Below are 13,488 nucleotides of genomic sequence, written 5' to 3'. Positions count from 1 at the left end.
GTCATGAGGCAACTATGCAACCTCCCTGAGTCATTGTTTCCCCCACTTGAAAGCTTAGGATAATGATACTAACAATCACGTGAGTTTGCTGCAAGGATTAAAGGTAAGTGCATCCTCTAACACATACTGGCCACTTACTCCATATAAATGCTAGTAATCTTTATTATTGAGCACCAGTTAGCTGTGATCATCACCCAAACTCAGTGGTTTACCTGCCTGTCTTCATCTTACTCACTCCTAAGCATTTTACACACTGGTTTCTGCTCTTTGAAACACTTTCTGCTCTTGACGTCTATGACACCACACTTTATTTTCCACCTATGTCCTTACTATTTCTTCATCAACTCTTGATAGCTCCTGCTCCTTTTCTCTCTGATATCTACACTTTCTTCTGAGAAATCTCATCCAATTCTATGGTTTTAATATCATCTACATGTTGGAACTCCCACATTTATATTTCTAGCATGGACATCTTTCTTAACCACTTCAGACTCATTTATCCAACAGCCTAGTTGACACACTCACTTAGGTATCTAAATAGGCATCTCAACTTTAAAATTCCCCAAATAGAACTAATCTCAACTCAGCCCCAACTTCCTTCTCTCCCATTACTTCCTATCTTAGTAAATAACACAATCATATCATATCAAAACCACAGTCATCCTTGATTCTTCTTTCCATTATCCTACAACACATCGATTCATCCACCAAGTTCTATTAGTTCTACAACTAAATACATACAAAATTAATATACTTTTCTGCATTACTATTGTTACCTCCTTAAGCCAAGCTACCATCACCTTTTGCCTGAATTAATGCTACCTAACTAGATTCACTGCTTCCATGTCTGGATCTTATAATACACTCAGAATTCACAGTGATCTTTTAAAAAGTAAACCAGGTCAGCCTCTCCTCTGCTGAAAATCTTCAATGACTTGTCATCACACATAGAATACAATTAAAATGCCTTAATATGTGCCTTAATCTGTTCAGGCTGCTATAACAAAATACCATAAACTGAGTAGCTTATAAACAACAGAAATTATTTCTCATAGTTCTGGAGGATGGGAAGTCCAAGATCAGGCACCAGCAGATTTGTTGTCTGGTGAGGATGCACTTCCTGGTTCATAGGGGGTGCCTCTCTTGCTGTGTCCTCACATGGTGGAAGGGCTGAATGAGCTTGCATGGGCCTATTTATAGGGACTCTAATCTCAACTCCCAGAAGACATCACCTCCTAATACTATCACCTTGGGGTTTAGAATTTCAGCATATGAATTTGGGGTGGGGGAGGACACAAACACTCAGGGCACAGCCATAGCACCATATAAGTCTCTACATGATTTGGCCCCTTATCTCATAATATTTTCTTCCTTTACTCACTAAACTCCTGCTCCAGTGGGCTTCTCCTGGATCTTCAAACCCATCAACCTCACTCCTGCCTAAGCACCTTTGCATTTCCTATTTCCTTCCCATAAAACTATCTGAACCTAAATCTTGGAATAGATTATTCATCTTCATTATTCAGATCTCAACACAACTGTTACTCTGGCAGAGAGGAACTTCACAATTACAGGGTCACTCTCCCAGTAATTCTCCACCATTCTGTTACTCTGCTGTATTTTATTCATTGCAGTTTTAATTATCCAACAATTTATCATTTATTTAATGAGTTAGAATGCATGTCCCAGAAGAGCATGACCCCATGGCTCTCTCTTTAGCACTTCACACAGTGGCTAGTATAGAATTTTCACTAAATAAATACTTACTTAATGGATATCAATCGATTAAAAGAAGTTTACTAAAAGAAGTTTAAGGCACACCCTCTCTGTGCTGGTTGACACTACTATATACCTCTCCTCTAAAATGTTCCACTCCCTTTGCTCTCCTGACCCTCCTCCTTTCTGACCCGCTTTTTTTTCTTTCACTCTTTATGTGGCCATTCTGCTACTCTTAGCCTCTCATAGGGTGTTCTTTTTTTTTTTTTTTCCTATCACTGTATTTCTCTTTTAGCAATACCAACTACTATCCTTGCTCCAACTATTATCTTCAAATATAGACTTAACTTCCAATATTCTCAGTAGCCTGCTACCCTAGTTCACTGCATTTTCCATTGCCCTCCTATTGCATTCTCCTCTCCTCTGCTCTTACAATAAACAGTCTTAATAATACTACCTAGTCTGTAATCATCAGGGCCTCTTAAACTCCTCTCATGCCCCGTCTCTACTTCCATCTAAGAGCCTCCAGGTCTGCTGACCCTGCCTTCATTATTATCTGCAACACCTATTTCTTCATTTCATCCATATCACCACCTGGCTTAGACCTTAAGTAACTTCTCACTAGTCCCTCTTCCTCTAGTCTCTTTTAGATAACCCTGTCCTACAAATCAAGAACCACTTATAATGGCATTTTCCCCCAAATTTTTAATGTCTCACACCATTTAGGTTTCTCATACTCTCTGAATCTAACTTGTCCTTCTAATCCCTTATAACACTCATCTACATGTGACCTCTCATAATATTTATTTCAGTTAATGTCTTGGCCATTTTGTAGAAAAAAAACTTCTTCAAACTACATCCCAATTCAACTCCATGCAATATTCTACTAATTATGTGAATGGTGAATGGGAAGATGTCTGTTATGAGCTGAACCATAAGTCCCCCAAATTTCATATGTTGAAGGCCTAACTCACAGTACCTCAGAATGTGACTGTATTTAGAGCTAGGGCTTTCAAAAGTATAATTAAGATAAAATGAGTTCATATGAGCGGACCCTAATCCAACATAACTATTATCCTTATCAGAAGAAGGGATTAGGACATAGACATGTGCAAACACAGAGGAAAGAGCCTATGAGGACACAGCAGGAAGTCTGCCATGTGCAAGCCCAGGAGAGAAGCCTCAGGAGAAAGCATACCTGCTGATACCTTGATCTTGGACTTCTAGCCTCCAAAACTATGAGAAAATAAATTTCTGTTGTTTAAGCCACCAAGTCTGTGACATTCTGCAACAGCAGCCCTGGCAAACCAATACAATTTCCAGGCCAAAATCAAGAGTGAGATACTATACAAGCAATTTGGGAGCAAGGTGCTTGCATCATTCTGACCAAAGGATTAGAAGGGAATACTGAAACATAAGTTGAAGCAAGATTATGAATATTTAGTTGATTTACCAGTGTTATCATTGGTATTATGATCATTATTTTGATATTAAGACCCACTATTCACTACTATACTATCAAAACACAGTTATTAATATACACTCATTAAAAAATAACTCACAACATATGGAAGCTATATGTTTAAAAAGAGCAGTGGTAGTAGAGAGTTGTAAAGCAAGGCCTGGTCCCCAAATAGAACTTGATATTTTTAACCATATTTTATTTATGTGACTACATATTTTTAAAAAACATAATTTAGAAAATATTAATGCTATTTCACGCTCTCATGTACCTGTAACTTTTCAATAATATTTCTGTAATCCCAAGCAGGCCCTCCAAGAGCTTCCTTAAAGCGTGGCCCAGAGCGAGCTGATAGTCTCCAACCCATTGCTGCTCTCTGCACCATATTTGAATGGCTCTTCATGAAAAGAGTATTAACTTGGCTGTCCAAATCCACTGGAATGGCAATTCCACGATTTTTTGCTGAAAAAGAAAGATTTAAAATATTTCCCTCTTAATTTGACTAAAGTTTCTTATACATTATCCATACAATCTTATAAACATAAAAGAAAAAACATTAAATCTTTAAACTCTGCCATTAACTTGTTTTATATAACTGTAAAAGCTTCTAACCTGAATGTATTTCAATTCTTAAGACCAATTAGTAAAGCGGGTTCATGAAACATTCAAGAACTTATTTGATTTCTTAATGATTCATGCTTGAAATGTACTTTATACAGCATCAATACAGAAAAACACTGTATAACAACCAGCATATTTGTACCTTCCCAGATGCCAACATAAGTAAGAAAGCAGACATTAAACACATGATATAATTCTTCCACTCCATTCATTAATTTAAGTAGTGTTTGTGTGCACACAAAATTGTATGTGATGAAACATCTGAGAATAGAAATAAAAAATTGAAGAGTGTAAAAAATCTGCATTGGAAGAGGGCACTCTTCCCAAGATCTGCTCTCTTCCCAAGATCTGCTCTCTTTCCAAGATCTGCTGAAATTTATATTTTAACAGGTTTACATCACAACAATACTGAAAATTGAGAATGCTTGTCACAAGGAAAGCAGTAATGTTCAAGCATTTTTGCAAGGCAAAATGAAGATGGGATTAGTCCATCCGAGAAAGAGAAGCAACTGCCCCACAAGAGATTAGAGCTAGAAAAGGTCTTCCCAGGTGTGCAGTCAACCAAAACAAAGTGTGGCAGGGATATGGGGCAACTCATTAAAGAATAACAGCTGAACAATGAGAACACTTGGACACAGGAAGGGGAACATCACACACCAGGGCCTGTTGAGGGGTGGGGGAAGGGGGGAAGGATAGCATTAGGAGATATACCTAATGTAAATGACGAGTTAATGGGTGCAGCACACCAACATGGCACATGGATACATATGTAACAAACCTGCACTTTGTGCACATGTACCCTAGAACTTAAAGTATAATTAAAAAAAAGAAATAACACAAAACATGAAGAAAAACTTGTACAGCAAAAAAAAAGACAAAGATAAGATACAAAGGATATATTTTTCTATATTTTATCCAAATTAAATCAATGACAACGGATTTAAAAAAAAAAAAAGAATAACAGCTGAAGAGCTGAGAAGCTAAGGCCCTCCTCCCTCTGATTAGCATAGACATAGCAGTTGGCAGAAGCAGTTTTTACCTGGAGGACAAAGTCAGAGAAATGAAGAAATGTTCTCTCAAGAAAATAGAATACCCAACTGGACAGAATGCCAAATGCAGGTGTTAGAACTTGATAGAGAAGCAAAATGGAGCTTGAAGTAATGCCAGAGACCATCAAGTAAGAGGTACAACGTGGGCCGGGCGTGTTGGTTCACGCCTATAATCCCAGCACTTTGGGAGGCTGAGGCAGGCGGATCACGAGGTCAGGAGATCAAGACCACCCTGGCCAACATGGTGAAACCCCATTTCTACTACAAATACAAAAATTAGCTGGGTGTGGTGGTGCGTGCCTGTAATCCCAGCTACTTGGGAAGCTGAGGCAGGAGAATCGCTTGAAACCAGTAGGTAGAGGTTGCACACCACTGCACTGCAGCCTGGTGACAGAGCTAGACTTCATCTAAAAAAAAAAAAAAGAGAGAATGTGGGGAGAGAGAAGAGGCAGCACCAGCAGAGAGAGGAAATATATTAAATTCTCCAACTCCTGTGCAAAGCCCTCCTTACTTAACACTTACTGGTGTTCTCAGCCTGACCTCTGCTATACACACACATGTACATACGCATGAATGCACACAAACACACACACAGCCAAAAGGAAAGCCTGTGTATCATTTGGTCAGCCTTTGACCTCTCATACAGAATTCCAGGTCAGCCCTGTCATTTATACAAGAATTCTAGGAAGGAAACAGGCCTTTAAAACTGCAGTGGAAACCTATGCCAGTCATTACGGACTTTCCTAATTACGAACACACCACCAAGGATCGCAAGGAAAACCAATATCATTAAGAATAACCAATCCTAGTGAAAACAGGGATGACTCAAGGAAAAGCAAAAAATATTTAAATAATCCTAATTATTGTCCTCAGTGAATCTGAGTATATACTGCATCCAAAAAATTAGAAAATCAGAAAGAAGAATGACATCTTAGAAATTAAAATGTCCTTGCATACATAAACAAGTCAAAAATTGGCTGAAAAATAATTGATAGAAACACAATTGGTAATCTGGAAAGGAAGTCAAGGAATCTTCTAAAAATTAAGCATAAAAGATCAAAAAGGAGAATAAAACAGAGATTTTGAAATAAAGAGGGTCAACCCAGGAATTTAAATATCTAACAAATATAAGTTCCAGAAAGAAACAGCAGATACAATGTGAGAGAAGAAATTATTAAGAAAACAATAGAAGACAACTTCTTTGAGCTTAAGACACATGTACATCTCCAAATAGAAAAGGTCCACAATATGTTAAACAGGATTAAGTAAGCACACTGGCCGTACTCTGGTGGAACTTTAGAATGCTGTTTTGGGCTGAACTGCATCCCCAAAAAGTATATGTTGAAGTACTAATCATCACTCCCTCTGAATGTGACCTTATTTGGAAATAGGGTCTTTGCAGATGTAATCAACTTAAGTTGAGGTCATACTGAATCATGGTGGGCCCCAATCCAATTCAACCGGTGTCCTTATAAGAAGGGAAGGAGAGACACAGAGAAATACCTGAGGGACACACACAATGTGAAGATGGAGGCAGAGACTGGATTTATGCAGCTGCAAGCCAAAGAATGCCAAAGATTGTCGGCAAACCCCAGAAGCTAAGAGAAAGGCATGGAACGAATTCTTCTCTGGAGCCTTCAGAGAGAGCATGGTGCTGATGAACCCTTGATTCCAGACTCCTAGTCTCCTAATTATGAGACAGTAAAATTTCTGTCGTTTTAAGCTACTTTATGGCCAGCAGTAGAAACTATACAAATGTCAATAGTATGGAGAAAATCTCCAGTACTTCCAGAGAGAAAAGATGATTCCTAAAAAGAATCTGACTAGCATCAGACTTCTCATCATCAGCATTGAATGCTAAAAGATCGAATACCTTTATAGATGAAAAATTGTGAAACAAGGACTTTATGTCCATCTAAACTAAAAATCAAATGTAATTCCCAAACAAAAACATTTCAAAATATGTAAAGGCTCAGAAATTCTTCAATGAACCCCCTATGAAAAAATTACTCTAAAAAAAGAGCAAATAATTTTTAAATGTCCACATGGATATGAGAAACAATGGCAACTAAGTATGAATCTGAAGAAGAAAATAAAGTTAGAAGCAAATGAAAAAAGATCCATGAGCTATTTCCATGGTTAGGAAATTCTCTTCTACTTGGAAAAGTTTTAATATCATAGTGCTACATTTTTGTCCTAAATGGTTATAGCAGAGCTATAAAGATCATATTTAAAGTTATAATGATAGTCCCCAGAAGGCTTACTTTAAATGAATGAAAATAGGAAGGAAGGGATAAAAAAAATTGGATAGATAGATAGATAGATAGATAGATAGATAGATAGATAATCTGGCTTGCTTCATATAATGAAAGGAAAGCAAACAGTAGATAATATTACCAGCTGGTGAAAATTCTCTGAAGCTTAAAGATACTCAAAAACTTGTTTGAAAATAGACAATTTGCTGGATGCAGTGGTAGCCTCAGCTATTCAGGAGGCTGAGTCAGGTGGATCACTTGAGTCCAGGAGTTTGAGGTTGTAGTGCACTGTGATGCGAATAGCGACTGCATTTAGCCTGGGCAACACAGCAAAACCCTGTCTCCAAAAAGGAAAGAAAAGAAGAGAGGGGAGGAGAGGATAGAGGAGAGGAGAGGAGAGAGGAGGGGAGGGGAGGGAGGGGAGGGGAGAAGGAGAAGGAGAGGGGAGTGGAGGGGATGGGAGGGGAGGGGAGGGGAAGGGAGAAGGACAGGGGGGAGGGGAGGGGAGGGGAGGGGAGAAGGAGAGGCAAAGGAGAAGAGAAGGAGAAGAGGAGAGGAAAGGAGAAGGAGAGGAGATGGAGAGGAGAAGATGAGGAAAGGAGACGGAGAGGAAAGAGGAGAGGGGAGAGGAGAGGGAGAGGGAGATGAGAGGGAGAGGAGAAAGAGAGGAGAGGAGACGGAGAGGGAAAGGAAGAGTGAGAGGAGAGGGAGAGGAGAAGGAAAGGAAAAGAGAAGGAGAAGGAGAGGTAAGAGGAGAAGGAGAGGAGAAGGAGAAGAAAGAGGGGAGGAGAAGGAGAGGAGAGGAGAAGAAGGAGGAGGAAAGAGGAGAGGTGAGAGGAGAGGGAGAGGAGGAGAGAAGAGAAGGAGAAGGAGAGGTAAGAGGGGAGGAGAAGGAGAGGAGAGGAGGAGGAGGAGAGGAAAGAGGAGAGGAGAAGGATAAGGAGAAGAGGAGAGGAGAGGAAAAGGAAAGGAAAGGAAAAAGAAAGGAAGAAAGAAAATAGATAATTTTCACTAGCCACACCAAAAATATGTACCAATGTAGACAAAAACTCACGCTGAAGTTTTATAGAAATAATAACAGCTATAAGGCAACCTTAAACAATCAATTTCACCACTGCTTAAATTTCCTTAGTAAATGTTTTCCTAATGTTCATGATATGCTTCCCTTTCCCAAAGCATGCAATATCTCTGTTTATGTCCTTCACACACAGCAGTGCAATTGCACTTCTGTCTCATCCGAAGGACAGACAGCCTCAACTCTGCCAAACAGCACATAGTTTTATAAATACTTAATCCTGTACCACGATCAAATCCTGGCAAGATTTTCATCCTTTTCTGGCTGCTTCACACATAAACTGGGTTTGCTCTAAACATTCAAAAATCAAACAGAAGACAATATTGCTTCTATGTGATTTTCTAAGCAACGAAAATAACAAAAATTATAAACTTCAATGTTTCTCAAAACATGTTACAAACAAGTTTCCACTGACATTTAAACAAATCGGGGAGGAGATTGGGATTTATCTACGCTTTAGGAATCAGGTACATTAGGTGAAATTGACCATCAAATAAGTGTTGTTGCTATGAATATGACTTACACAAAGAAGTGCTCAGTGAATATTTTTCTAATGACACCAGTGAAAATTTAGTTCAATGGCAGCACCTCTGTTATTAACAATGCAGCCTTTTTATTAGTGACTTCAGGGAAGTCTCATCCACCTCCAGAATCTCTGGTAAGCTGCTGATGGAACACATTCTTCTATAGCTAGCACCATGGAGAAACCAGACTGGGGAGACTCCACGATCCCGAACTCTGTTGAAAGGTTTTTTGTTTCCCTCAAACCATCCCACTTCGATTGATATTATCTAGTCTCCTGTCTTCACATGAATTGTACAATGAAAATTAGCAAGGTAAAATTTACTACTTTCCACATCTGTAGGTAAACTTTGAACAGAGCTAAATGACAATTTTTAGGCAATAATAGAAAATTAACTATGCAATTGAGAAAAAGATTTTTTGAGTCAAAATAAGTCTGCTTTGTAGACAAAATTTTTTCAAACAATTGTAAAAACACAAATATTTCTAAAGACATAGTCGGAAATAAATTCGCTGCACTATCCAAATAGTATAAATACTAATCCAAAACCAAAATTAACAATGCTAATTTAGCTGTCCATTGCTTAAAAATTAAAGCAGAAAAAAAACAAAAAAGAAAATTATGTCTAAAAAATGAAAATAATTTATCATTTCACTTACAAGGACATTAATAAATAGAACAATATTTTTCAAATGCAACCAAAAACACAATCCAAAATTAGCTTACTTTTATTAAGCTAGAAAAATTCTGGTATATATATAAATATATATATAAAATGTCAAAATGTGAACTAGAATGTATTCTTGGGATTAGCAGTTATTCTCTGCCCCATCTGTCTCTCAATAAGGAAGAGCTAATACATTTACTACAGTTAGCCATTCTTCTGGCCTATAGCATTAACTCCAACTATGTACTTTAATACAAAGGGTCACTTTAAAGTTTAAAATATTTTTTTAAATACTTGCTCCTAGTTCACTTCTAAGTTGGAATGCAATTGAGATACACCTTGTTAAGGATACACTGTCAGCAAGTAAGTACATGGATCCCTTAAAAAACTAATAAGAGAGAGGATGGGTTGTTATCAATGCATTTATCTTTTGTAGAGCTCTGCCTAGAGATAACAGTTCTCTAAAATAGGCTATCTTTATTCACAATTTTTTTTATTTTTAGGCAACAACTGTCTAATTAGGCTTATAAATCTCGGAAGTTCTCTAGATATGACAAGTCTTTGCAGTGATTTTAAGATGTAATCAAAATCTATTTCTAATTATTATTATTAAATATTGCTTATTATGTAAAAAAATTTTAATTAGATGGAATTACTGATGGTATCTGCCAGACCAAAATCTCTGAGAATACATACAATGCAGTGATAGGTGCCATGGAGAAAAATCCTTAGCTAGATAAACTGACAGGTAGGGGGGATAGGCAACAAAGTGTAAGCATTAATTAGAAAACCTGGTTGGTTGTCAAGTTCTACTGTACAGCCCAGGTGGAGCACAGGAAAGTGGAATGGCAGGGGCAGAGAATGGCACATTTCCTGTATCATGTCAAAGGACCCAGAATAAAGCTGTACTGAAGCACCAGTATACATAAACAGGAAGAACATTAAATATATTAAATGCATCTTTCCTGTTTGGCACTCAAATTATACTGAGTGAATCCTCAATTAATCATTACACTGAATAATGCATGTAATTTTTACGGGTTATTGAAGAACTAGTATTGGCACACTTGACTAGTCATCTGGAAAAAATAAAGTTGATTCCATACCTTATACCTTACAACTAAATGTATCCCAGATAGCTCACAATTTTAAACAGTAACTCCCAAAACAGACAAACCAAAACCATGAAAATTCTCCATGAGAATTCAAAAAACATCTTAGACTGATAAGGGGTATTCTGAAGATGAAAGAAAACCTTAAAAGCCTAAAAGAAAATTTAAAAATATTGCATGCCAAAAAATAAATAAAAGTTCAAATGACAAATGGCAAGAAAAAAAATGTGGCGGGCACGGTAGTTCACACCTGCAATCCCAACAATTAGGGAAGTCAAGGCGGGTGGATTGATTGAGCCCAGAAATTTGAGACCAGCCTGGGTAACATGGCAAAAACTCTTTATACAGAAAAATACAAAAATTAGCCGGGTGTGGCAGCACGTGCCTGTAGTCCCAGCTACTCGGGAGACTGAGATGGGAGGGTCACTTGAACCCAGGGGGGTCGGGGCTGTAGCCAGCCACGATCATGCCACTGCACTCCACCCTGGGCGACAGAGCAAGACTCTGTCTCGAAAAAAAAAAAATTAATAAGAAAAGAAAAAAAGAAAAAAATTGTTACTTACAGGCAAAGAGATCATTTTCTTAATAATGGTTATACAAATTATTAAGAAAAAAACCCATTAGGAGAAATAAGGAAAGCACAAGAAGTGACAGTTCACAGAAAAGGAAATATCAATCATATAATGTTTTTTTCCTCACTCATAAAAGAGAAACACACATTAAAACTATAAAAAAAATTTTATGTACAAGGTTGGCAAAAATCTAACACACTGAAGAAGAAAGATGTTCTCCTACATTGCTGGTGGAGTGTAAATTGAACAATCTCTACAGAGGGCAGCATCCGTCAGAAGTGAAATAACCCAGAAATTCCACTCCTAGGTATTTACCTTATTCACATGTGCAAAATGATTGAAAACAACATAAATATCCAATAGTGATGTTAAATCTATTTTAATAGTCATGCAATGGGATGTTATGCAGCCAAAGAGAAGAATGAGATACTCACTCATTTATTTATATTCATTTATTTTATTCATGTGATAAATATACATTGAGTATCTACTGTGCTGTAGACAAGGTCAGGCTTTAGAATTTTATAACAGGTAGGGTACTTAGTTTTATTCTGCTTTGTTATTTCTGTAACATGTTATATCTACCCCTAATATGCTGGAAATTAATCAAGGGTAGAAAATATGGTTTGACATATTGCATTTCCCCCAAAATTAGGATAATGCATTTCAGATAATGAGGAATCATTATAAATCAGTTGAGTTAATAAATATGTGAAAAATTGGATGATATTGTCCTATTTTATAACTTACTCAGATTTAATTTTTTTAGTAATAATGGAGTTTTTAAAAACTGTGATCACAGGGATATATGATGTCAAGCTCCTTCTAAAATCAACCACAACACCTTAGATAGATTAAAATAGATATGTCTATTTAATAGAGATTGAATTTCTTTTCTCAAAGAGTTAATATTTTCTACATGTACAATTTTTTGGGACAAGCTGGCTTGTAAATTGATGTTTATTATTCAAAACATTTGTAAAAGATATTTTATGGAATTTCCACTTGGAAAATAGATTATGTTGCCAACAAAGTACCCAGCATTAATTCCCCCAAATCATTTGAAGATTATGAAACACATGGAACAAAATTCTTTTTTAAGTGGAATAATATGGAAGTAATTCTTGGATGCTTTTTCTCAAAGTTCTATACTTCTACCATGTGCTATTTTACTTTAAATAAATGAATAAACTGAGGACAGCAATTGACCAAGTGCATTAAAAAAAATTCGCATAGCCTTAATGGCCTGAACATTTCTCAAATCTCTGTGAACACCATGGTGTACATTTACTGCAGAGCTCTCCATCCTTACTTGCTCCCACCATCACCCTTAATTTAGCTCATTGAGGGCAGAGGATGATAAAGATGTTTATACCTTACATTCCAGTTAGGCCCCCTGCCTGTAATGACTTCACTGGGGAATTTGCATTTATGATCACTTAAAAGCTTGTATCTTCTTATCAATTTCAAGTCCTACATCTTAGAAGACAGTGTAGCAATGGAGGTAAATATCAGTAATTTCTACATATAAAAAGACATTCAAAAGCATTTTAGCCTTTAAAAGTTTAAAACATTTTATCAGAAAAATCTAACATGATATACATGGTATATTCACAATTGATCATGGCTTCAGTTTTAAAAACTTCTGAAGTTTTATCAGAAAAATTTGACATGACATAGTAAACTCACAAAGGATCATAGCCTCAAAACATTAATGGCAATAGATAAAGTTACAGCAAACTTCTGGAGCAATCAAAGGAAAGGAGGAAAAGCAACAGATGATAGGAAGTATTCTTTTTCTATAAAGGACTTCCCCAAAACCCTTATAACTCAGTTCACTAGTTCCTCACCTTCTTTTTACTTTATTTGAAAACTCTATATATTTGTTTCATGTATAGCTTAAATTACCATCTTGATCCATAATGCATATGGTATAAAACAGGTAACGCATCTGCTTAAACTGATTTGTGATAGCAGAGCAGAGATTTGTGATAGGAGAGGTTAATGCCTGCTAGCACTTCAGTGCAGAAGGGATTCAGATCCTGGCTCAGGCCCTGCCTACCTGTGTGATCTTCAGAAAGCTGACAAACCCTGATAGCGTCATTTCCCCATCTATAAAATAGAGCTAAGAATTATGTCCACATCATAGATTTCACCAGATTTTCCAGCACTCAGTAAATGCTTGCTGCTCTCAGCAAGGCAAACACTGACTTAGAGAGTGCTTTTGCTGATTTTTACTACCTTTTGTATTCCATGTACAACGAAGAAAAAGAATGAAGTATTTTTGATGCTAGATGAGTTGAGCTACTGTACTTGAGAGCAATTTACAAATCATAAAATGTTATATAAATATGACTATAATTGATCTTTACATTGACAGCAATGTGTTTACCAACTTGGAAATGCACTGAAAATCTGCCTTATAAACAAAGTACT

At 37.0% G+C, this 13,488-nt stretch overlaps 1 protein-coding gene across 4 annotated transcripts in view; it reads right to left on the bottom strand.

Annotated features, from left to right (window-relative positions):
* ITPR2 (inositol 1,4,5-trisphosphate receptor type 2) overlaps positions 1-13,488 on the bottom strand; it is a 501,416-nt gene that overhangs the window by 225,514 nt on the left and 262,414 nt on the right. For all 4 annotated transcript variants that reach the window (XM_003265625.4, XM_030804417.1, XM_030804419.1 and 1 more), the window contains one exon: positions 3,450-3,640. In XM_003265625.4, coding sequence (XP_003265673.2) covers positions 3,450-3,640 — 191 coding nt within the window. The remainder of the gene's footprint in view (positions 1-3,449; positions 3,641-13,488) is intronic.

Source organism: Nomascus leucogenys, chromosome 23, assembly GCF_006542625.1.
Source record: "Nomascus leucogenys isolate Asia chromosome 23, Asia_NLE_v1, whole genome shotgun sequence".
Lineage (NCBI taxonomy): Eukaryota > Metazoa > Chordata > Mammalia > Primates > Hylobatidae > Nomascus > Nomascus leucogenys.
This window is presented reverse-complemented; position numbering and strand designations above follow the sequence as displayed.